At 38.8% G+C, this 27,116-nt stretch overlaps 1 protein-coding gene across 1 annotated transcript in view; it reads right to left on the reverse strand.

The window, feature by feature from the left end:
* The window catches only part of Rasef (RAS and EF-hand domain containing), a 71,240-nt gene that overhangs the window by 42,927 nt on the left and 1,197 nt on the right, over positions 1-27,116 (reverse strand). The window contains exons 2-4 of the mRNA XM_021200862.2: positions 9,103-9,249; positions 7,638-7,728; positions 966-1,061 (exon numbers count right to left, since the gene is read on the reverse strand). Of these exons, the coding sequence (XP_021056521.1) occupies positions 966-1,061; positions 7,638-7,728; positions 9,103-9,249 (334 nt within the window). The remainder of the gene's footprint in view (positions 1-965; positions 1,062-7,637; positions 7,729-9,102; positions 9,250-27,116) is intronic.

The following is a 27,116-nucleotide window of genomic DNA, read 5'->3' on the forward strand; positions in this document are numbered from 1 at the left end:
TGACCAGTCTATTGATGAGAGTCGGGTGTTGAAGAATCCCACTATTATTGTGTGGGGTTCAATGCATGTTTTGAGATTTAGAAGTTTCTTTTATGGATATGGGTAACTTTGCATTTGGGGCCTAGATGTTCAGAATTTAGACATTCTCTTGACTTTCTTTTTGCAATTGATGTATATGAAGTTTACATAAGTTATTCATATTACCTATGGAAACAACCACATGTAAGATGTAAGCTTAACCCTGAGACAGAGTTGTTATGACAGTAAGAGATTTTGTTGTTGTTGATGTTGTTGTTTCTGCATGTGGAGATGTCAATTTGATAGCACAATATTAATTACACTAAAAACATCTGCACCAAGGCAGGTTCAGGTGTCCAAATCTCCCCTATCCTGCTACCTAACTCCACAGCCGCTTTTGAACATGTGTGAACAAATCACAGAGTATAAAGAAACTGTTCTTTCGAACCAAGAGAGAAAATGCCAGGACTTAAACATGCTTTTGCTCATATTTCTGCAATTTGTTTTCTTACCTCTCAATGATCAGGTGATTGCTAGACATAGATCTTTCTACTTAAAAGAACTTTTTTTTTTATTTCACTTAATATTTACTAATTGTCTGCTACACAGCTTGAAGTCAGGTAGAAACAGGAATATCAGACCTATGCAGATAATGTTTCAGTAAAGAACAGAATTTCTGCTAGAAACAGAGGAGTCACTCAGAGCACTTAGTGAATGAAAACTACAGCAATGTGTATGATAACTGTTCAAGGATAAGACATCTTATTATCCCCATGTTAAAAGTCAGATGGGCCTTAAAAAATGAGTCTCCCAAGGAATTGGACCAACTAAGAAATGCCATTCTTTCTTCTACTTTAATATAATTCTAAATGTTTTCCAGCTTCAATGTCTTAGATACAGTGAGATACTAAGACTGTTTCTAGAACATCTAGATGCCACATACACACCTTTTTTAACCTCTTAATGGTCACTTGTAAGTCTCCTACTTCTGTTTCATACTGACGTCTGAGGTCAGTGAGAGCCTCCTCAGCTTTGCGCTTTTCCTAGAAGGAAAATAAAAGATATCATGTGAGTAATTTCTGCTTTTGAATGTCCTTCAAACCCACATCAACATGAAGCACTTTTGGTCAAGCTAAACTGACCAAAATGTTCCTAAACAAGAACAGTGAGACAAGATAGCAGAAGAATGCCAGGAAGTCTTGGTGTACACCAGTGCTGGAGTTGAAACCTACAAAACTAGGGAAAATGTAGAACATCAAGATTCACATATCATCCTCAAGTGCAGGCTCTAAGACTGTAACACTGTGCTAAGACAACAGCATATCAATAAATCAGCTAACCATTACTATCAAAAAATATAACACAACTATGGGCTCCATTGACTGCATACACACTATGTTGTCTCAGGACTCAGGAAGGCACAACTGATATACTTAATCTATCTTTACTTATACAAATAAACCTTTGTTAATTATAATAAATAGTCAACCCTGTATTCATGTGCTTACTGTTGACCAGTAGAGTATTTCCTATCCTAATCTTATAGCTGTTTGGCTTTTAGCATTAGTTTGGAACTCCCCTGGTCATTCCTATAGAGGCAACAAAGACATCAAAAAATCGAGGTATCTGGGCTGACAAGATGGCACAGCAATTATGAACACCAGCTGTTCCTAAAGGGGACCCGAGTTTGGTTCCCATCATCACAACGATCTCAATCTCCAGTTTTAGGGAATCTGATGCTCTCTTCTGGCTGCCATGGACACCAACCATGCACACAGTACACAGATATGCATGCAAGTAAAATACTTTTATATACAAAATAAAAGTATCTTAAATTTTTTTTTTTGCACTGGAATTACCGTCACCAACCAAAGGTTAATTGAATGCAACAGTTAAGGGTAACAGCCTACTGAACCAACTTGCAGGTCCCAAAACAGGCAGGTGGTGGCTTAAGTAAATGTTCCCCTGTCTATGATGCCACCAAAAGTCAGCTCAGGAGACAGTTAGAACCCCTTTGTTGCTTCAGACATCCAGCACATTGGTACAGACTCGAAAAACAAAGAGTCAGCAATATAACACATTCTGAAACTGTGTTATGTATCTGAACAGAGTTCTCAAAAAGATATTATCTAAGAAATAATTTTAAAATGTTCCCCATCCTTAGAAATCCAGAAAATGCAATTCAGAACAACTTTGAGATTTCATCAAACCCCAGAAATAATAGGTAAAATAAACAAAACAACCAAACACCAACAAATGCTAGAGAGGATATAAGTAAAAGAGAGCCCTCGTTCATTGTTGGGATTGCAAACTGGTGCAGCCCCTATGGAAATCAGTACAGAGAACTCACCAACAGATAAAATAATTCTAACACATACCCTGTATCACTATACCAATCCTTGGTATATGGCTAATATTTTTATTCTTAATGTTGGTGATTTATCAGCCCCACAGATAGCTGCTCAGTTATGTGCATTGATTCACAATAGGTAGGAAAAGCAAATTACCTAAATGTTCTGGCTTGAGGAATGGATAAGGAAAATTAGTTCATATACATGATTCAATATGATTTAGTTGAAACAAAAAAATTAAATCATGAAATCTGTAGTGGATGAACACAGAAAAGGCTATATTAAGTGAGGTAACCAAGACTCAGAAAGACAAATGTATATGCTCTCTCTCATCTACATTTCCAAGATCCAAATTGTCAGATGTGAGTATATAGCGTGAAGTAATCATAGAAGTGAGGAAAGTAAAAATGTACCTACAAGTAGAAGTTGTCCCTAGAAAGGGAAATAGCAGTAAACAAGTGACATAAAAGAGAAAATAGAAAGAAAAAATGCAAAAAATAGTGATCTTTCTAATCAGAGGGAAAAAAGGAGGGCAATACAGTAGGGAAGGGGGAAAACAGCACTAAGAGGTTTTGAGAAACACAAGGAATCATTCTTTATTTACCAAAAACACATATAATGACTATATATGTACATAAATTCATAAAGCATATAAAATTTAAAATTTTACTATGTCACTTGGGCTAGCAATGCTCTTCACAAGAGCTATAAATGAGGAAAATCCCCAACGCTAGGAATAAAAAACTCTTTCAAGCCAAGGAAGTTAAAGAGTCTCCAAAAACAATAGAAGCTATTACGTTGCATTTATTTAAGTATTATTTAAGTACCTACTGCTGAAGAAAGATACTGTGTACTTTATAGACATGACTTGAATCCAAACATCTCTTTGCTGGAGAATAACTTTTCTACTACCAGAAGTACTGCCAAGAAATGGAAGCAACTAAAAGTCCTATTTACCTGTGCCTCTATACAACAATGACCAGCAGGACATGATATCTCTAAGAGGGCAATTGTGGCACAGACATGTTGGCATGGTAACAAACCATTGTCTAATTGTACTCAAGGGCCACTCAACACAGAGCAAATCATGTTCTATACTGGAGACTTAGCCAACTACCCAAACTACCTAGTGAGGTCATGGACTTTAGGGAAAAACTACTACTTCCACTTTACTAACCCAGCATGATTCATAAATGCATTCTAAATACTCATCCTACTACACAATAGAAAATGTAGTTACTGACCCCCCTCAAAGAACAGCTCAAGAACAATATAGTACAGAAAACCGCAACTGGTCAAAATACACAGAAAAGTTGATTGTAGGTTACCCAGTCACAATGGATGCAGACATAACACAACTCATGTATGCAAGGCACAGAGAATATCATGCAAGAGAGAGATGAAATATTGAACAAGCCAGAAAACTAATAAATCTGCTGAAACCATGTCTCTTGGAAGGACAAGAGAAACTAACACCAATAAGCGTGCTAAAGTAAGAGTGGGAAATTTCATGAGTCCCTATTGCTAAATAAAAACTACAAAGGAACAATGAGAGGAGAGAATTAGTCTTTCCCAGGGATTAGCTCTTTAACTGTTTAAAAGCAAGTGGGTAGGCCAGAAATCATACACACACAAGAAACACTAAGCAGACTGAGCATGTTGTACTTATGCACGTAGTTGTGCATGTATGTACCAGTAACAATTAAAGAAAAAGAGGCCATGATTTTGAGAGAAAATGATGGCTGAGGACATGGAAGGAGTTTGACAGAGGAAAAAATAAGGGATAAATGATGTCATTTTATTTTAAACTTTTTGTAAAAAGTAATAAAAAATATTGATGTTTAATGCAGAAAAATCTCAGAAAACACTGAAATACATTAAGAAAAAAGCAATGCAGTATTCAATAATAAATATTAATAATTGCTTTTCTACTATCTCTTTTATTTTATGAATAAAAATGACATGATTGACCAAAAGCAAAGACCAAAATATAAAAATAAAAATCTCCCACCTGTCAGTAGCCAGATCCTAAATGCTAGCTAGTCATCTTACCCAATGACTTCTGATGTCTTTCATAAAAGAAAAATAATGCCTAACTCCTAATAACTCCTAGACCTTGTACCAAATGATTAGTCCCAGCAGAGATTAAATGCAGTTATAAAATTCTACCTAACTGGATAGTGAGCACTTACATTCTATGTACTTAAATATGACCCCAGAAAAAACAGTCGATTCTGGTCTGACAAATTCTTTTGCACTTGTTCTTTGGCAGTTTATCCCAGCACAATAAAAATTACTCTCTCTATAGCTCTCTCCAATGAGCTATAATTATATTCATAAATATAATTCACCAAAATGAATTGAACATTACATATGGAATATGTCATAGTAAGACAAGAAAACATCATCTACAAAAGAAGTAAAATTTTCATTGTTCATAGATTGTTATTAACCAAGAAGCCTTGCTGGAATCCATCAGAAGTTACTTAGTGTGTGTTTGTGTACATATGTGTGCGTATGTATATGTACATATACATATATATGTGTGTATATATATTAATATTTTATATTTTCAGATTTACTAGTAACAATCAGAAATAAAATTTTAAAATGTTTTCATATCATCAAAATAGAACAATTAAGAAAACTCATGTGTAGTATCTGCATACTGCAGCCTATCAACCACTTCTGAGAAGGAAGATATAGAGAATGGTTCGTTGGTAGAGAGTACTCAGTACTGCTACAATGTCACTGTATTACCCTAACCTACAGATAACTGGGAAGACAAACCCTCTGCAGGATTCTAGTTGATTCTGTGAAAATTAAATAAATAAAACTGGCAAAGCAACTCTGTAAAGGAAAGAAAGTAAGGACTGAAACCTCTAGACTTCAAGATTCATCACAGTGAACCAGCAGCTTTAAACAGAGGAAAACACTGGCCCAGGCGCAGAGCAGAGTCAGGGCATAGCAAACTTACACAAACACAGGTAGCTGGCTTGGGCAGAACACAGTATTGTGCAGCACAAAATGGACAAACAAATACTATTTTCAACAAGCAGTACTAGAATAATTAGATATAAATTATCTAATTATTACACAGAAAAACAATGACCAGATATTGTACCATGTACAAAGTGAGTTGAAAGTGTACAGTTTTACCACACACACACACACACACACACACACACACACACACACACACACATACATACGTATGTACACACCATATTCATATATCTTATATAAGTATAGTTTACTGAGCACAAATTGTAAGTTACTAAAGGTGTTACAGTGGAAAAAATGTGCATTTCATGTACAAAAAAGAAGTTATGGGGAAAAGAGATTCCCTTGGATAGAGAACAAGATGTAGAAATTGGTGCAAAATGGAGACTCAATTTTGCAGAATATAGGGAAGTAGAAGAGTCTAGGTAAAATTACCAAGGCAGCTGGGCAGTGATGGCTCAAACCTTTAATCCAGAGCTTACTCTGAGTTCAAGGCCAGCCTGGACTACAGAGTGAGTTCCAGGACAACCAGTGATACACAAAAACGTAAAAAATAATAGATAGATAGATAGATAGATAGATAGATAGATAGATAGATAGATAGATAGATAGATAGATAGATAATCCCCAAGATAAAGAAACAGTGAAATAAAATCAGACTCAGAAGCAGTGAAGCGATGCTACTGGGAGCGAAATATACAGGATGAAGACTCCAGGAGGCAGAAGAATGCCATGGTGACTGGAAGAAGCTAGGCAAAGTCTCCAATGAACCAGTGTGTGTGAATCCAGAGAAAACATGATTAAAGGTGTGAGGTTGGTGCCCGAAAGGGCTGGCAAGCATAGTTCTTCCCAGTGCCAAAATGTTCAGCTGGCAGGAATGTCATTGACTGGCATGCTAAAGTCTCAGGGTTTACGTGGATAGAAACTGACTGGCCACAAGTAGAATGCAAGAAAGAAGCTACACATAAGTTTCTTTTTTTTAGAATGAATGCAGGAAAATGTGAAAATATTATCATTAGTAAAGCACGAAACTGTAAGAGATAGAGGCCATGTGGTTATCCACATTACCAGGAATTGTTTTGGGAGGCACTAGGAGCAAGGGAAGTTGGTCATAGTATAATACGTGACTATGAGAACTGTTGGATCCACAAATAGAAGTACAGATTCAACAGTGGTAGAGAGTTTTAAAGGAAGGCTAAGAATGAATTTACTGTTTTTAAACACAATTGGACTGTGTGTAAATGTAAATTTTGAAGACGATCAATCACAAATGAAGATGATCAAATACACTGTATGATATTCTCAAGGAATTAATGAATATATTTTTATTGAAAGAGATAGAACAACTAAAGATACCTAAAGGGATCTGGGTAAAGACAAGAAAGGTAAACTATCGGAAAGGAGTCAAGGAAAGAAGAGAAAAAAATCGTAACAGCCATGGTCACGCCTATCACAGGCAACATTTCTCAGTACTTTATATGCATCAGGATGATTAACCCTTCTTGAGGCTTGTGGGTGGCAGGATTGTTCTGTAAATTTGACTGACAGGAGATTACTTTACCGTCGCCACATGGCCTTGGGAAGGGTAAACTCAGGATGTAGATGTAAGTGTGTCAGACGCCAGCGCTCAGGTCTGCACTCTTATTACCTCTCAGCATTAGAATAAAATTTAAGTCCTAATATATACTCAGAGAAATATATATATTCTACATTCAGCAAACATCAACTGCCCAAATATATTTTATACCGAAAAACACGCTTTTCTAGGGAAATCACTAAAGACAGCATAAAGTTTTCAACTTAAGAGTTCCTCCAATAATAAACACTACAGGCTAATATAAAAACAGATCTTTTGCCACCTCACCAAAGCCAACTCACAGTCCGCCAGTCCTCTACTCCATGCCATTCTTTTCAATGAGGCCTCTGCCTTCCCATGAAAGCTGGCTCCTTTCCAAATCACTGGAACCTCATGCCGTGCCTCACGTGGAGCATCCTTCACTTACCTGGATATCCTCTTTGTACCTCTTTAACTCGTGAGTACAAAACACTTCTGGTTATATATATATATATATATATATATATATATATATATATATATATATATATAATCTATTCCCTTCTCAAAAATCCAGAAAGTTGATATTTTTACATAGTGACACCTGCTATCCCCACACGTTAGCACCAAGAAAAGTGCCCATAGCTCCACAAGAAAAGGTACTCGCCGAAAATCTGCTAAATGAATGAATTGTCAATCCACAAACTCACATCTTTCCGGGACTCATTTTCCACAGCTTGAATCCTCTGATCCATTTCCTCTTCCAGCTCACTTAGCTGAATGGCCGCCTTGTCCTGGGCTCTGAAATTCAAAAAATGCATTGTATAATTGGACTAAACTGTGAAGAGAAATTCAAAACTCATCAATATCAGGTTTCACTTTACAGATATACTATATATGGTATTTCCCAATCTATCTATATAATAAACTAAGCTTACCAATGTGACTACTTGGGTGTAAAAGGACATTAAACAACTAAAAGAAATTAAATATTAGGCTGAAATAAACAGTAACTAAAGTCAGAAAGATTATGGGAGACTGTCAGAAAACCTGAAAATACTGTTACAACTCAGTAACAAACCTACCCAAAGGAAAGAACTTTATGGCAGTAAGCAATTAGATCTAATTTCATATTTCTATTATATATCCTTCACAGTTGTAGACTAAAGTGCAAGGAACACTCTCAAGAATGATTTCTAAGCACTGCTTTCAACTTATTATCAACATCCTTCTGTATTTTATCTATGAGGTAATTTTTTAAGAACTTTTATCTAGAAGGTAAAAATTACCAGAGAAAAAAATAAAGTGTATACACACACATACAAACCTACATGTTTAAGTATATGTATAAGTACATAAGCATGCATGAATCTGCAGAATGAGACAAATGTTCAAGCCCAGTCAAAGTGTGTGTGTGTGTGTGTGTGTGTCTGTGTGTGTCTGTGTGTGTCTGTGTGCAAGCACCTACATGTTTGTGTGTCTCTGTGTGTCTGTATGTGCTTAACTTCTCCCTTTCTTCCTTTTCTTTTCTCCCTGGTTCACAAAGAGTTAATGAACTCCAAGCCTCTCCTCTGTCCAGAGAGGGGCCCTTGAGCCAGGAAAAAAAAAAAAAAAAAAGAGTTCAAGTGATTAAGCCCTGTTTTCTTAATCCCCTGCTGCTGTCAGCAAGAATCAAATCACCAGAAGCCAGCAGCTTTTGGCCACAGAATAGCAAAGAGTTAAAGAAGACAAAAGAATTGCCAGAAGTAAGAAGTTTTTGGCTATGTAATCACCAACAGAAGAATTGCCAAGGGTAAAACAGCTTTGGCCCTGATCACCAACTCCATATCCCCACTTCACTGCCTTCCGCGGTGAACTGGGTGTCAGGATAAGCCCCTAGCATCTGTTTTTGTCAAGTAGCTGGATAGAAAAAAAACATTCTGAATTTTTCAGGATGGACTCATCAGTTCTGAGTAGTTGACCTCATAGGATGGCAATCATCTACCAACAGACTGCTGTTTAACCCTGCAATTACTACCTGAAAAAACCTACCCTGTATGGAATAGTTTAGAGTTTCTAGATTCCTAAAGTTCATGAGGTTCACTTGCATCATAATATAATTTTGCCATTCAGTCCCTTTGCCACCCAGGTCACAGAACACATTCAAGTGTCCTTAGGAAGGAAGTGGTTTCATACCTCTTCACTGCAATGGCCAAGTTTTCCATTTCTGTGCTCTGGAGGTGGATCTCACGGAGAAAGTTCCTTATCACACGTTCATACGGCTGGAGTAGTCTTGGCTCCACAAGGTTGATGTTCTGGTACAGGGTACTAACTTGTTCTTTTCTACCAAAAAATATGAAAATTACATGGTATCAGTTTAAAACTACAACAGAAAATGTATAGGGAAGAGAAAGAACTAAAAGAGAAACAAGCAAGGTATAAAAATCCATAGACTGGCACAGAATGAAGAAAAACAGACATGGCAGAGAGCCTGTTGTGTTTCCTGTGTTGGGAGATAGCTCTCTGGAACTACAGTGGAAGGGCAGTGGAAACAACTTAGAATGAAAGGTCTTCATTATATTTGTTAAAAATTGAGCTGTAAACAACTTCAGAGAAAGGTAAAGTAATTAACAAGCTCTGTTTCTCCAATCCCTAACAAGATATGTATTAATCTTTGAACTTTGAAGAGTGAATATACCTATTTTGTGGTCAGTGAAAATAACTCAAATTCACTTTGATGGAAACATTCATATTTTTTTTTTCCTCTAGAGTTTCAAACTCTAAATGTTTGGAGGTTTCTCACACCGATTAATTTCTCTACTTTCCAGGCACCAATTAGATGTTCAACACTGTCATTCAGTTAATGACTACTGAAAGTTGGCACAAACTCCCAGGCTAAGAGCTCTGATCCACACTGCTGCTCCACTTCATTTGCCAGGCTCCAGTTCAAAAAATGAGGCCTCTTTCTAACTAAACAGCTGTACATCAACTGGCTCATGGAACTCAGGAAAACAATTTACTCACTTTTAACAGCTTACCATAAAGACTGGCAAAATGGGAAGGGCATACAGAGGTGACATGAGTAACCACAGAGTTTTCATGCCCTGTCTATTCCAATTATTCTGCTTACACTTTGATGTGTTCACCAACCCAGAACTTTCCCAAGCACACTCCTATAACCATAGGTCAAACTCAATTTCCACCCTTTTCTCTTCCCAAGAGTCAGGAATGAAACTCCAAGTTCCAGCCCTCTGATGTCTTACATTTGTTTGTTTGTTTGTTTGTTTGCTTTGCTTTGTTATAATCAGTCTCCATTCTGAAGCAACTTATAGCCTAATGGTATCATCTGTTTCATTACATGATAGAAGATACAGGCTAGTGGTGTTCCAGCCGCTGAAATCAGCAGCTATTGCCCTACATGGAACTGGGCGTGTTTTGTTTTGTTTTTTTTTTGTTGTTTTTTTTTTTTTTTTTGAGTAACAAACTCTTTATAGAAACACACACTGTGCTGGCTAGTTTTATATCAATTTGACACATGCTGGAGTCACTGGGGAGGAAATGGAACCTCGGTTGAGAAAATGTCTCAGTAGAATGAGGTTGTAGATGGGACTGCAGAGCAGTTTTTAGGTTGATGTGGATAGAGCTACCCCTGGGCAGGTGGCCCTGGGTTCTACAAGAAAACAGGATGAACAAGCCACAGGGGGTAAACCAGTAAGACCCCTCTAATGCTTCTGCATCCCCTCCTGCCTCCAGGTTCCAGCCTGCCTTGAGTTCTTGACCTGACCGCTTTTGATGATGAACTGTTATATGGAATGGATGAGTGAAATAAACCCTTTCTTCCCCAAGTTGTCTTTAGTCATGGTATTTTATCACAGCAATAGTAACCCCAGCTAAAGCACATACTCTGTGATTTAGTAATCATTAGATTGACTATAAGCACCAACATTTTCCTCAACAGATGGGCTGGATACTATCTACTTTGACATAGTACATCAGAGATAATACAGTCTATCCTTCCTTCTTTCTCCACTAGAGAACCAGGAGTATTGTAATTTGATATGAACTTTGACAGCACATGATAGTTACAGGGATTAAAAAAAAAACAAATAACATATATACTAACTAAAAGACACAGCAGGTATTTGAAAAATATTTTATCCTTAGATGTGAAATAACTTATCACAACACCAGCATGAAAGAAACATTACCAGTTTTCATCAGGGTTAAAATGCTAGGGATACCCTGTACTCACTAAAGACTAAATCCTTTCATGCACACTGTGTTATTGAAAAAGCAGCAGCAGAACTTGGTTATTTCTTCTATTTGGTGCTGTGACACTGATTTTATAGTTAATCCCTAAACAATGCAAACTATCTCTTTTCTCCTGATATGGAGAGATTACTCTTGATGTACATTTATCACACTGGAAACGCTCCTGGGCAGGACAAGAAAATGAGAAGCTCGCAAGCTCGCACAGAGATCGACAGTACCTATGGATAACAATTTAATGACCACGGATCACTCAAATAACCTGAACACAAAACTCACGTCATCTTCTTCATCCACTTTGCCCCAAATCTGTTAAGGGTGTATGTTTTGATATTTGTTTTAGATGTGTTATTTTATGTGCATGAGTGGTTTACTCCCATGTTTATCTGTGTATCCCACACCTGTCTGAAGTCCACAGAGGTCAGAAGAAAAACCTGGGAAGCTAATGCAGGAAGATTATGAGTTTAATCAAGACCATATTAGCTAAATTGTAGCAAATTGTTGTTTAATTAAAAGGAAGAAAAAGAAGTGCAAAGACTGAAGGTTGAAGGGGGTGAAGGACAGGAGGGAAGGCAGGAAGGGCAGGCGGGTCAGGTTACAGACTCTCTGGACAGTGCTGAGAAGGTATTTCAGTAACTTTGCAGTTCTCAGGGTTCCTTCCCTCCCTCTGGCAGGTGCAGACCATCTGCTCCTAAACCCAAGACAAGCTAGAATTATTACTTTATCAGTGTCTTGTGACTTTTACATGCAGGCTAGGTTACAGGATATGGAACTTAACCATCTCACCAACTTGCCCTTGAAATCCTTTGAGAGCAAGAAATCAGGGCCAAGTGGTGGGAGTGGGTGGGTAGGGGAGCAGGAGCGGGGGGGAGGGGTTATAGGGAACTTTCGGGATAGCATTTGAAATGTAAATAAAGAAAATAATAATAAATAAAAAAAAAAGAAATCTTTGTTCCTTGGATCTGAAGGTACACCTTTCCTTTCAGGATCACACTGTGCTGTAACTCTCCTTGTCTTTCAATCCTGAGGAAAATTGAAGGCTCTGTCCCTTCTTGACCCCATCAACACTATCCCAGAGAGCTGTGTCTTACAATAAAATTCTTATCTGGACCTGAATGCTTGTCCTTGCACTACAGGCTGTGATGCTGTAATTCTTCTAATAAAGCTTATCTACAGGGTAATTCGTCTCAACTTCCTTTCTACAAAGCCGCCATTATCTGCAATAGGCAGGGAAACAGCAAGGTAGAAAGGCAAGCAGGAAGAATAACAATAAATGTTCTTTGTTTAATATAAAAAAAAAAATAAAAAGGTTCTCTGCTACTGTTCCCACACTCTGCTACTTCCCCCACCCTCTGCTATTGTCCCTGCACAGCCACAGATTGTCGTAATAGCAGCAATCCTGGCTCTCTACTGGTGTTAGAAGGGAAGCCAAATTTCATGGTCTCTGATGAATGGTGTCCCAGGAAGCAAGCCTTCAATAAAAAAAAAAAAAAGGCTTTGGCTATGGTAGGGAAATTCATACTCATCAGATTCGATTCCAGATTAATTGCTGCACAACTTGAGTATATCATCAGTTGGAATGTTCACAACGACCACAGAATGTATTTCTATTAACTTATTTTGCAAATCAGGCAGATCTAAAAGTCTGTTTTAAGGTAAATCATAACCCTAATGTCCCCAAATTCATGAGTTGAAATCCTCCCACCAGAACCTCAGACTAGCTCAGTGGGTCTCAACCTTCCTAAGGTTGCAACCCTTTAATATAGTTCTTCATGTTGTGGTGACCCCCAACCATAAAATTTTTGTTGCAATTTTATAACTATATTTTTGCTACTGTCATGAATTGTAAATATCTGTGTTTTCTGATGGTCTACGGGAACCCTTGTGAAAGAGTTGTTCAGTCCTCATGGGTGTCATAAACCACAGGTTGAGAGCCACTACTTGAGCTAATATTTGAGAGTCTTTAATGAAGGAATTAAGTTAAAATGAGATCATGTGGTGAATTCTAACCCAGTCTTAGTAGTAGACTTCTAGAAAGAGGAGACAGGGACACAGATATATATATAGAGAGAGGCCATATGTAGACATAAGGGAAGATGACAGCTATAAACCCAGAAAAAAAGGCACTAGAACAAACAAGCCCTTCTGGTAACCTGGCGCTAGAGTTTTAGATTCTACAGTTATGAAAATTTTCTGTTATTTAAACTCACTGTGGTGTTTGATACTGGAAATGCCTGGGCAGCTCACAGGATCCAAGGACACAGAAACTGAATGGCAGAATTAAAATACTGTTTTGTGCTAAGACATCATAATTAGCCACTAATATACTACCACTTCTCATCTATGTTAAATACCTGCACTTTGAAAAACTGTATGACGTCAGTTACATATTAACTCTGCTGCTTAATCAGGAATAGCTAAAAAATATATCCATGTTGCTTTAAATTCTTTGTAACTTTTTCTTCTAGTTAAATTGCTCAAATCTATTCAGAGGCTAATCATGATACTTAAAAAAAAACCTATTCAAGTTAAGCATTATTAATAAAGCCATAATAGTAAGTCACATTATATGATGATATAAGATGCTAAAAACCTGTCATCGACCCTCCTATTATAGCTTAGAACAAATACCGGTTTCAAGAATGATCCATATTATTAAATAATAATAATGTCCAACAAAAATGTCTTCCCTGACATTGTCCCAAGAAATTTCAACACACAGCAGGACCATTATGACTTTACCTGTATCATTTAGAATAACAGGATACAAAATCTAGAGACATACTATGTGGTGGAAATCTGTCAGAGAACTCATTCTGTAGAATCATATTTACCAGCTAACTGAACAACAATGAAACACTGAGTTGCAGAAGTCTCAACAGGTCCTTCACATTCTGTAAATGTTTAAAGTGGGAGTAAATAATAATGAAATGACTTTGGTCATTTTTTTTATTCATGCTTAGTGCAAAGTTCCAGGGATAATTTGTAGTGAAATGTATACATAGATTAATTATAAAAAAGAATCTGCTATTGATAGAAAAATGTATATGCTGCACAATTGACTATTATCTCAGAATTACCTGTATCCTTACTTGCTCTACTTCATACACCAGGGACTTGTCTCTGGAGCAGTTATGGGTTCAATTCTTAGTACCACACAAACTGGATGTGGTAGCATGCACCAATATTCCCAGAACTTAGGAGGTGAATTTAGGATTAGAAAGCCAAGACCATCCTGGGCTATACAATGAGTGGGGCACTAGACTGGATTCTATATGATATGGTGTCAAAAGGAATCCCCTAAAAGAGAGGAGGGGAGTCCAACTCAGTTCATCTGGCTCAGTGTTTCTTTCTAGACCAGAAGTAGGTTTCTATATGACAGCAAGAAAAAAGAAAAAAAATGATCCCTCTAGATAAGACTTGAATGTATCCTCCACAAGCAACGTATCTATGAATTCATCAGATGTTCTGATGGCATGACTTGATGTTTTTTGTTCCAGGAGTGTATCAGTAATCTGCCTCCCCAAGTACACTCACTCTTGATGTCAAAGGTTAAAACAGCAGAGAATATCCAACCGCTGCACAGAGCTCTCGGTGTCAGGCACAGGGGTGCTAAGAAAGTGTCAGGTAGCTGCTAAGACTAGAAGCATGCTACCTTCATAAATATCAGGGGTTAGTCTGAGCCAATCACACATGCACTCACAATTGGAGAGATCTGTATAGATGGGAGAGATCTTTATAGATGTCTTGACAAACATTAGGCAAAGATTAGGTAAAGATTAGGACAGGTGATATGTGTTAGTCAAGACCAGTCAATCAATCAATCAATCAATGCTACTTCTGTGATAATAGAGCCATTAACAAGGAAAGCAATCTAAAGCATGCCCAAGGTATCAAACGAGAGCCTGGGAGAAGGCACAATAAACTCTAGATGAGTCTTAGACACTTAAGACCTAAGCCTGGACTTCTTTTTTAAGTTCAAAAAAAGTCAAAACATGATTTGTATGAAAGACAGTATTAATGATATATTACCAATGAAAAAATTACAACGTAAAATATTAAAATGATACTGGCACACTAGCATTTTAAGTTTCAAGTATTACCACTGAAGTTGAGAAAGAAGCTAAAGATCCTTAGAGGACAAAAATCGAATAGAGCATGTAAAATGTTTCAAAGGCCACACATTTTTATAAAACAAACATTAGACTTAGATGACATATGTTTGTGTTTATATCTGTAGCATACTGGGGATCCCCTGTAAATCTCTACACACCTGGTTTTAGGACACTCCCACAGAACAATTAAATGCCAATACCACAGCTCCAAAGAGAGGGACAGAGTGACCCAGAATAACCAGAAGTGCTGCCTGGAAAACTGGCCCTCCTGATACAGTTCCCACAAATTTACCATTACATTAGAAAGCTGAACTGTACCAGTACCATGCAGTTTTTATCACAATTGCTCTGTGGTACAGTTTAAGGTCAGGCATGATGATTCTACCAGAGGTTCTTCTACTGTTGAGAAGGGTTTTTGCTATCCTAGGTTTTTTATTATTCCAGATGAATTTGCCAATTGCACTTTCTAACTCAGTGAAGAATTGGGTTGGAATTTTGATGGGGATTGCATTGAATCTGTAGATTGCTTTCCGCAGGATGGCGGCAGGATGGCCATTTTGGCTATGTTAATCCTGCCAATCCATGAGCATGGGAGATCTTTCCATCTTCTGAGATCTTCTTCAATTTCTTTCTTCAGAGACTTGAAGTTCTTATCATACAGATCGTTCCCTTCCTTAGTTAGAGTCAAACCAAGGTATTTTACATTATTTGTGACTATTGTGAAGGGTGTTGTTTCCCTAATTTGTTTCTCAGCCCATTTATCCTTCGTATAGAAGAAGGCTACTGATTTATTTGAGTTAATTTTGTATCCAGCTACGGCACTGAAGCTGTTTATCAGGTTTAGGAGTTCTCTGGTGGACTTTTTCAGGTCACTTATGTATACCATCATATCATCTGCAAGTAATGATATTATGACTTCTTCCTTACCAATTTGTATCCCCTTGATCTCCTTTTGTTGTTGAATTGCTCTGACTAGGACTTAAAGTACAGCAACAGACAGGTAGATCAATGGAATAGAATTGAAAACCCAGAAATGAATCCACACACCTATGCTCACATGAACTTTGACAAGGGAGCTAAAACCATCCAGTGGAAAAATGACAGCATTTTCAACAAATGGTGCTGGCACAACTGGCGGCTATCATGTAGACTGCTTGTGGACGTTGTACATCGTGGTGCGGAGCCTAGTGCGCACCACGATGTACAACGTCCACAAGCAGCAGTTCCTCAGAAAACTGGACATAGTACTACCGGAGGAGCCCTGCTTGTGGACGTTGTACATCGTGGTGCGGAGCCTAGTGCGCACCACGATGTACAACGTCCACAAGCAGGTGAAGAAACTTGCAGCCTCATAGGAAAAACAACAATATGAACTAACCTATACCCCCAGAGCTCCTGTCTCTAGCTGCATATATAGCAGAAGATGGCCTAATCGGCCATCATTGGGAAGAAAGGCCCCTTGGTCTTGCAAACTTTATATGCCCCATAGACGGGAATACCAGGGCCAGGAAATGGGGGTGAGTGGGCAGGGGAACTGGGCAGGGGGATGGCATAGGAGACATTCGTGATAGCATTTGAAATGTAAATGAAGAAAATATCTAATAAAATAATAATAATAATAAAAGAAAGCTGAACTGTTTATTGAAAAGACACTTTATACAGATCCTGAATCTTTGTACAAAATTACACTGGACTACGTGATAAAAGTTTATCTTTTTTATTCTAAATAAGGAATATCACACGCACACAAAAAAACAACGTTTCATTCTAATTCTAACATCCAAACACAGGAAATTAACATACTCATGCAGCTCAAGGGGTATCATGAGATTCTGAGGGGAAAAAAAATCAGACTAAGTGCTACCCTACACAAGCTTATACATAGTTGAAAAGTTTTGTGATGCTAAATCAGTACAGCAGGAATGATTGGGCACAGTTAGTACTTGGAGCATATAAAGACACCAACCAGCAGACCTGGGCTTCCCTGGCTCTGCTCTGCTGCCAAATGATCACAGGAAGATCTCGTGAAACTATTAAATCATGGTCTCATTCCCCTTGCCCAAATACGCGTCTGACAGTTAAAAATCCAGATGTGTTGCAGCAACACACTTTAAATACCAAAGTACTTATCTGGGCCTCATTCTCCCAAAAGTTTTAATGAGAGTTTCTGGAAGATGAGAAAATGAACTAGATTCACTCAAACAAAAGGAACAATTCAAAATGCAAATGGCTTCCTATTCAAAACCACTGGCATTTAGTATTTGGGAGTTTGCCAATGAAAACTGTAGAGTAGAAAGAACAGAAAGAGAGCTGCTGCAAGTTGAGAAGAGGCACTGTGTCTTCTGACCTTGTGGATTAAGAGAGTAGCATGTGCATCAGAGCCCAGGCCAGCTTAAATGGATATCCACCACCATAGCTTTATGTGCCAGAGCAACACCTGACCTCCCTTGCTTCAGTTCCTGCATCCACAGTGGGACAATGAGTTTAACAGTGGAGCTAGCACTTTTATGTACTGTAAGGTCAAACCTTTACTCATGTTCACAATGTAAATATTCTGTTTTCCTGTTCCTCTTTCATAAAATAATTAGACTCAGACAAAAGATAGGGACAGACAGCTCCTTCAGAGCTCAAATGGTATCCAGGAATGCTGGGATATTATAGAAAACAAGCATGGAGGGCAGAGAAAGGCTATCCTGACCCTGAGCAACTGAGAAGTCAGAGCTCTGTCTAAATTTACAGTGATTCAGTCAATTGTCATACTGTTTAAATTTAAAGTCATATGTTCATTAAATGATAATATGTTTACATTCCTCAATAAACCCTTCTGATACCAACAGACTAAGAAAAACAAACAAAAACATTAATCTCTTAATAAAATAACAAACATCAAACTTCAACAGGAATGTTCTGTTCTCTTAGTCCAAAGCAATCTTATTCACAGAGAACAGCCAACTGCTAATATCTGCAAATTTTAACTTAGTAATCATAGTAACAAGAATAATCATAACCATGCACCTATCAACGGTGAAAGCAATACTATGAATACAGCCTAGCAAAAGAGGATCACACTAAAAATATCACTCCTCCAAAGAGAATGAGACACAAACATGGGGAAGGGTGGCCAGAGTCCACATGGCTGAGATGCCTCAGTCCTGAGGAGCTGGGACTACACACACCTACACTACCCTAGATATCTTTATATATCTCAGAAACAATATTCTTTTAAAAAACATTTTAAATAAACCCATCTTATAAAATTACCTATAATAAAAGTAATTTGTCAGATTAGAAAATATTATTCCAATAAAATTATATAATTTAAAATATATTGCAATCCTTATTTTCAGTATCTTGCCACTGTAACAGCAAGTAAACATTATGTCTGTATCTCTTACTCAAGAGGATTTGAATAAACCAAGTTCTTCCCCAGTGAGAGAGAGGTAGGCCTGAACTAACTAGGTAAGGCCTTTAACACAAAGTACTGACTTCCAGATAAAATAGAATCACATTACTGACCTTCAACTCCTTCCAAAGACTCCTTTCCAGTCTCCAGTCTTCCACCCAGACTCAAGAAGTTTGGAACAGCCTCCATAGCAAGTTAATTCTTTGAAATTAATCCGACTCCTCACTAAGCCAGAATAAGTCAGGTAATAGATGCAAATGTGTGTTTATTCAGAAACAGGTTCTGCTTCTCCCCAAAGAACTCCAATAGTAAAGTAGTGTAAGTCACTAGTAGTGTAAGTCACTATACACTCTCTGGAACTAAACTACACAAAAACAAATTTAGCTTCTTAGGGCACGGTTACATTAACAACAGAAACTGGACTAAAACCTCAAATTTTCACTCAGAATCAATCAAATGCCCTGTAAGCCTTACTTCAAGCCTCATTTGAGTCTGTCTCCAAGCAGGCCACGTATAGCTGTATATAGCAGTCTATGGACAAAAGCCACACTGGAGGACACCTCTTGAGCCACAGTTGTCAAGTGGACAGAAGCTGACTCCTGCCATCACTGGGCTCTCTCAGATGTTTGTGCATGCACTATGAAAACACAACTAAGCAGCCACAACCCAGCACCTCCTTCCTTCAATCTATCTTCACCTTAAGGAAACAAAATATCAAAATCCTATATTTTAATTTTTTTTCTCAAACATCTACTGGTTGTTAGAATACTGAAATTTGGTTGTTAAACAACTAGCATGATTTCCGTGTGGTGTGGTTTTTCATTTAGAGTGTCACTGTTTGAGTATTCTGGTTACAGAAGTGTGCAGATATGTCCTGAGGCAGAAGCAGCTAAGAAAAATGGAAAAATATTAAGGCATGGGAATGAAAAGGAGACTCTCATTTTGGCATCCAGTTGAAATGTCTCATTTGCTGAGAATCAGAAAGTCCAGAACTCCTAGGCAAAGGTTTCCCCTATTCCTAGCCATGCTGAGACCACTTCTGACACTCCATTCCCACAATACACAGTGGCCCCAAGACTAAACAGCAAGCACCATTTTGTTGGAGCATATTGGAGATCGGTTCTAATGCTTTGATTCAACTGGGAATCTGCGTGGCCAAATGCTAAAGGTCCCTGTCCACAATTGGTTTTTGATTGATCAATAAAGATAACAGTGGCCAATGACTAGAGAAAGGGAGATGGGGCGGGACCCTTAGAGTTATGTGGGCTAGGACACAGGGGGGGAGAAAAGAGAGATTGCCAGGACTTGGGGAAGAAGGATGGGTCGCAGGAGCTACAGCAGAGAAATCCAACCAGCCATGTGAGAATTCGGGTAAGTGGCTACTGCCCACTTCTCTGATTGGACCTAGGGTAACTGGGGAAGGTTTAGGAGTGCCCAGTCATTGAATGATCCAAGGAATTTCAAAAATAAGCTAATCTGTGTATGCCAAAGAGTTTCCTGGGAGAGTGGCTGGAGGTGTGTTACCCATAGGGAGCATAAAGCAGTGTAGCCAAACTCACCGCTGACTGACGGGTGAATAACAACAAACAAAAATCCTAAGAAGCGCTCAACAAATATGAGCCTGGATATTCAGACAAAAAAACATTACTGGAGTCCATATACCTAAGCCCCACCACAAAAATGTCAAACAACATGAATAACCAAGACAACATGTCTGTCTCCTCCAAAAATTAGCAACTTTGTTGTAATATTCTCTGAGGAAATCAACTTCTTGATAATACCTCTTACAATGATTACAAGACAGTAACTATAAAGATGTTCAAAAAAAACAGAATCAATTTGGTACCTAAATAGAAACATCACCTCTATATATATGAAATCACTATTCTGGCAGCTGAGGAAGAAAGCTCAGCAATAGTCTTCCCCAGTTTTATCCCTTGTGTTTTCTAAAATCCCAACTAATTTTCTCACAGAGATGCTTACTGGTGAAACAATGGCACAGCTGCTTCAGGGAAATCACCATCTGATTTGTGATCAGACCTGAGACCCACCTCAAGTAAGGGAATTTATGTCCTAAACCTACTCCAACAGCACTATCAGCTAGGGACCAAGTGTTCAGAGTTGTGCACATGGTCAAAGACCCATGTCTGAGAAGGTTGTAAACACTAGGAGTTTATAACACTTATGTTGTTCGGTGTAATGGTTTGAGTAAAAAGTTCCTCAAAGAATCAGCTATTTGAATACTTGGTCCCCAGTTGGTGGCACTATTTGAGTAGGTTTAAGAGGTGTGGTATAAAGTATATCACTGGGGAACAACTTTGCTGTTTCAAATCCACCCACTCTTCCCAGATGTTCAAACATCAGACCTCAGCTTTTTCTCTAAGCTACTGTCTGCTGCTTGCTGCCATGCTTTGCAGCCATGGCAGAATCTTACTCTCTGGAACTTTTCTGTTTGGAGCTAGGCTAATTGAAGACTTTCTCAGATAATGATGAAGTACAAAGAGAATACTACATCAATGTCCTTGCACAGAGGCAGAATTGACAGGGTTGTGGATGTGGCTGGAGCCAGGGCCTCAAAGAAGTTAAGGTTTCAGCTCCTGGGACCTGAATTTTCCTTCTGATGGAACGAGGTTATCAGTTCCAAAGCCATTGTGTTCTTGATTCGGTGATGCACTTAAGAACCTTAGGTGAAGCATTGCTTGATTAGCTTCCTGTGAGTTAGTCCCAATTTTTTCCCTGAAAACTACATAAAAGATGGTGTATTTCTTAATAAACTTGTTTGGTATAAGCCTTCATCTTATGCAAGACCTGGTCACAACTTTCTTGTCTTCTTCATTATCTCTTCCCCAACCCTTCCCCTTAGAAACTTGTCACTGAAAAAATGACCTGCTGGTCCAGATCACACTTCCTTCTATGAAGTCATAGTGCTTTATCACTGTGACAGAAAAGTAACTAATACAAATATCTTCCTCCCTTTTTTCCTCAGTATTGCCCTCCTCCTTGCCCAGATAAAGTCCTGACTCATTCCTGTTACTTTTCTATTGCTGTAATAGAACACCATGACCAAGGCATTTTATGAGATAGAAGGGTTTATTTGTGCATGTGATTTCAGAGGGCTAGAGTCCATAATGTCAGCGCAGAGGAGGTAAGCAAGGCAACTGAAAAGCCAGCTGAAAGCTCATAGCTTCAACCCTAAGCTGTAAGCCTCAAGAACAAACTCAAAATGCAAAGGTCGTCAAATTCTCAAAGCTTGCCTCCAATGATATATCTTCCTCAACAAGGTCTCAATTCCTAAGCCTTCCCCAGAAATTCTACCAACTGAGGACCAAGTATTCAGATGACAAGATTCCAGGGGACATTTCAATCAAATCGCCATAGTTATAAATACATTTTGCTGAATGGACATATTGTCAAACTTCCCTAAAACATTTATCTTTATATTCATAGATCAATGCTGTCCTAGGCCTTAATTTGGAAAGCTTCTTTATCCATTGAATAGTTGTTAATGTAGATTCATGCTTGGTCAGGCACTGAGAAAAATAATGTTGAGTACTCAGCATTACCTTTTCCAACGTTCAGTACAGAGCACTTAAAAGAAGATAAATGAATGTAAGTGTTCTACTATAAGAAGGTGGGTTGTTTTGTGGTCATGACATGGTTGTGATGCTCATGGTCACAGCACTTGTGGCAGCCTGCAGAGTTTTTACATAATGCTGCGCCAATTAACATACAATCATAGATGTATAGGGTCTCACAGGACTGCACACTAACCAGAAGAGTTAATGGCAATTTAGGGTTATGGTGGAGGTGTGGGTAGCAAGGGGAGACAAGAAATCATTCATGTCTTCAGTGAGATAGCCTCTGGTTAATTATTCTGTTCTAATGGAGAATTGTACTGGAAGTTGTTTTTGTTTGTTTGGTTGGTTGGTTTGGTTTAGTTTTGTTGTTGTTGTTGTTTTGACAATTGAACACAATCTCTAGCAAAAAAAAAAAGGTACATATTTTTAAAATACTTCCATAGACTGGCCTATAGGCAAAGCTCTCTATAGGGCATTTTCTTTACTAGTGATTTATGTGGGAGGGCCCAGCTACCGTAGAGGGTGCCACCCCTGGGTTATTGAGATGTATAAAAAAGTAAGATAGCAAGCTAGTAAAGTAAGCCTGGAAGCAGCACTTCTCCATGGCTTCAGTTCCTGCCTCAGGCTCCTGCCTGGAGCTCCTCCCTCGACTTCCCTCAGTGATGGACAGTGACCTGAAATGTGAGACATGAAATAAACTCTTTCCTCTCCAAGATACTTTAGAATGTTTTCACAGCAATAGGAACTCCAACTAGAAAAACAGCTTCACACCTGTGCCCACATGAGTGAACCTGATTAAACTGAAGAGATCCTAAAGCAAAAAGAAAAAAAGAAGACTTGCAAGTGGGATAGACACTTGGTAGAATGAGGAGTTGATGGGATGGAGAGGATAAGATTGGCTAGAAGGAATAACGCAACTAGACTGAATTATATACATGTATGAAATTACCAAAGAGTCAATCAACTTAAAGAAAAAGTTATATAACAGCTTGAACAGGAAAGCCTGACCTGTACTAATGACTTTCAAAACCCAGAATATCTAAAATGAAAGCTGTAATTTTCTATATAATCATCATTGAGTGTCTTTTTCTGCTCTGATTTACTTCCTCCCCTGGAAGAATCTGTTTCTGCCACTGCATAGCTATCTCTGACCAATTCCTTTTTCTGGGAGACAGGCACCAAGAATCTTCCTGAAGTGTCTGCTTTACTCAGTATGGGACATAATCATCAAGAACTTTTAAAACAGTGGTGGAACCTACCCACAGAGTGAGGAAAACCAGCCTGGTGATCACTGCTCTTTGCAAATATAAGAACCAAGAACTCACACATCAAAGGTCCTTTTAACCAATATAATGACCCAGGCACCAGAAGTTTTCTAGGCTGTGCTGTATGTCTGCTCTACATCTGAGCACCACAATCTAGCCATTGCTCTCCCTAGAACAGTAAAAGGGAGTTAATTGCCAGGAGCCATCAGCTCTGGCCTCCAGAGAGCAAAAGAAAGCCAGGAGCTACCAGCTTTTGCCCCACCCACATCCACACTCCACCACTCCCTGCCTTCCTCAGTTTACCTCTGGTGTTGAAGCTTCATCTTGCCTCCTATTCTATTTCCACTGTTATAAGACCACATTTCATCTTTATATCTACCAGACGCAAAGTTACAAGTCACAAACTTCCAGAGATAAGGGAAATAGTTTCTCAATTTCCTAAGAGAAAACAAACTTAAGCATGTATCGACATACATCACAAAGATTTACATTCTTTTACAGTGTGGTGTGGGTTGGTCTGATGCTACTTATATTCAAATGCTAAGCTCTATACCACAAGATCTGGTTGGTCCAACTCAAGCAAATCCTCACTTATACCAGCTTCTGTTGTATAAACATTGCCCCCAATGTTACCCGTGATTGGTTAATAAAGAGGCCTATGGTGTGTTGCTAGGCAGAGGAGAGGCGGGCAGGGCTTCAGTTCCCAGCTTGGGGTCTAAAGCAGGGTCCAGGAGAGGTAAGAACAGAGAAGTTGCCGTGGGGTGGCATGGATCATGAGCACATGGTCATGAGGGCTGGCCTCTTGGAGTAAAAGCAGCCTAGGCAGAACATGACAAGTGATATCAGAGATATTGACAGGGAAGCAGGCAAAATAGCATAGAGTGTTTGAGGGTTTACTATAAAGGCTTGTGTTTCTTGTTTGAGAATTAAGGTGGGGTAGAAACTCCCAACAATATTTACCTCAACAACAGTGCAATTTAGCTTCTTCTCAAATCTCAAAATTATTGTGGACCATAGAGCTTAAACATAAAATCACTTCATATTTTGTCTGGATGATCTAAAATGCAGAAGCTGTCAGCACTAACTTGCTTAGCCTCTATGAGAAGGAAACATTCTTATATCGAGTATATTTCTGTTTTAAACTGGATATGTATACATCCTAAAACAGGCATGGTACACCCCCAAATAAGATAGAATACCAGTCTAGGGACAAGCTAGAATGCTACATCTTTCTGGAGGTTTCATTATTACTGCAAAAGAAAACATAATATTTTATATCAAAACAACCCCGATATATCACACAGTAAAATAAACAAGTACCATTTTTCTTGAAGATTAAAATTCAAGACTGTGAGGCTAGAGTGATGGCTCAGCAGGTAAGAGCACTGGCTGTTCTTCAAGCAGAACTGAGTTTGGTTCCTAGCACCCTCATCAGGCAGCTCACAACTACTTATAACTCCATCTCCTGGCAGATCCAATACTGCCAGTCTGTGAAGGCAGCTGCACCCAAAGACAGATACAATCAATTTAAAACAAAATAAAACTCTTTTTAAAAATCCTCAAAACATTAAAGAAAATTCTCATTTATAATTCATAATTTATGGTTTCCTGAAAATAACCAACTTGTCTGTAAATATTATTTAATGAAATATCTGAGAAATGTAATAGGTACACTATGAGCTTTTTTCTTTTTTCTTTTTTCTTAAGATTTCTTTATTTATTTTATGTGAGTATACTGTCACTGTCTTCCAACACAGTAGAAGAGGGCAACTGATCCCATTATAGATGGTTGAGCCACCATGTAGTTGCTGGGATTTGAACTCAGGACCCCTGGAAGAGCAGTCAGTGCTCTTTATCACTGAGCCATCTCTCCAGCCCCACTATCAGCTTATTAAAGATGTGAACTTCATCCTTCCTTGACATTTTCCCCAGAGATCTAAAATAAATGCTTACAAGAGCATTTGGCATCTGTGGGGCATTCAAAAAAGTTCACTGAATGAATTTGCCTAAAATAAATTTTGTTGTGTTTTTTTTTTTTTAACCAAGTTTACACAGAAGAAAAGAAGAATGAACAACTGTTTGAGGAAGTAGAGTGGCAGCAACCCAACTTACCAAAACAATTTATTGCTACCATGGCAACAATCAGGCGGCTCAACTCAGTGTGGTTCTTTTTCACTAGACCAACACAGGAAGGCAAACATTGTCCTTATTAACCTCCCATCGGAAGGGCTTAGGGCAGGTCTATCAGGTGACACTGAGAGTTTAATAACCTCTGACAGCATTTGGAAAGATAATCATCCACTAGGTATGTTAAGTCCTGGTTCGTCAACCAATTCTAGAAAAGTCAATATAACCTGGAGAGGTTGAGTATCAAACATCTGCTGTGAAATCTGATAAGGATAAAACGGGAATGATCATGCTCATACACAGTATCTCTCCCTATTTCGTATTTAAAATCGTTAATGAAAAAGTAATAACTTGCAGACAAATGGATGAAACTTGAAAATATCATCCTGAGTGAGGTAACTCAGTCACAAAAGAACACACACGTTGTGGACTCATTAACAAGTGGATATTAGCCATCCCATATACAGTCACCAAACCTGGGCACTATGGTGGATGCTGGAACTGCTTGCTGACAGGAGCCTGATATTGCTGTCTCCTAAGAGGCTCTGCCAGAGTCTGACGAATACAGAGGAGAAAGTTTGCAACCAACCATGGAGAAGGGATTGAAGGAGCTGAGGGGGTTTGCAGGCTCATGGAGGGAGCAACAGTGTCAACAGGCCAGACCCCGCAACCCCCAGAGCTTCTGGGACTGGACCATCAATCAAAAAGTACACATGGAGGGACTCATATGCATCCTCTGCATATGAAGCAGAGGATGGCCTTGTTGGACATCAATGGGAGGAGAGGCCCTTGGGCCTAAGGGTTTTCGATGCCCCAGTGTAGGGGAATGTCAGGGCTGGAGGACAGGAGTGGGTGGGGAGAGCACCCTCAGAGGGGCAGGGGAGAGGGGATGGAATCAGGGTTTTAGAAGGGGAGACCAGGAAAGGGGAAAACATTTGAAATGTAAATAAAGAAAATATCCAATAAAGAAAAAAAGAATAATAACTGGGAAGATGGCTTGAATAAAAGGCATAGCCTACAGCAAGAGTGTTCAGTTTTTTTTCTACTTCCCTGGCTGAGACATTGTGGGGTTTGTTTGTTTTTCCCCCACGTGTATGCAAGGGATTAGTCCTCACACCCAGTTTTTCAACATAATGAGTCACTCAGCCTCCTTGCACAAAATTCCCTTACCTGAGGGAGGGAGCTAGGATGATGAACCTTGCGCTGTGGAGCAATCTAAAGGAGCCTGACACCTCCCAGGGCCTTTCCTTTCTCGGAGTCCAAGGCTCAGATACACAAACTCCCACTTAAAAACGAAGCCTCTCGGATCTATTAAGAACAGCCAATTGTGTCTCTAGCTGCATATGTAGCAGAAGATGGCCTAATCGGCTATCATTGGGAAGAGAGGCCCCTTGGTCTTGCAAACTTTATATGACCCAGCACAGGGGAAGGCCAGGGCCAAGAAGTGGGAGTG

This window comes from Mus pahari, chromosome 6, assembly GCF_900095145.1.
Source record: "Mus pahari chromosome 6, PAHARI_EIJ_v1.1, whole genome shotgun sequence".
NCBI classification, from domain to species: Eukaryota; Metazoa; Chordata; class Mammalia; order Rodentia; family Muridae; genus Mus; species Mus pahari.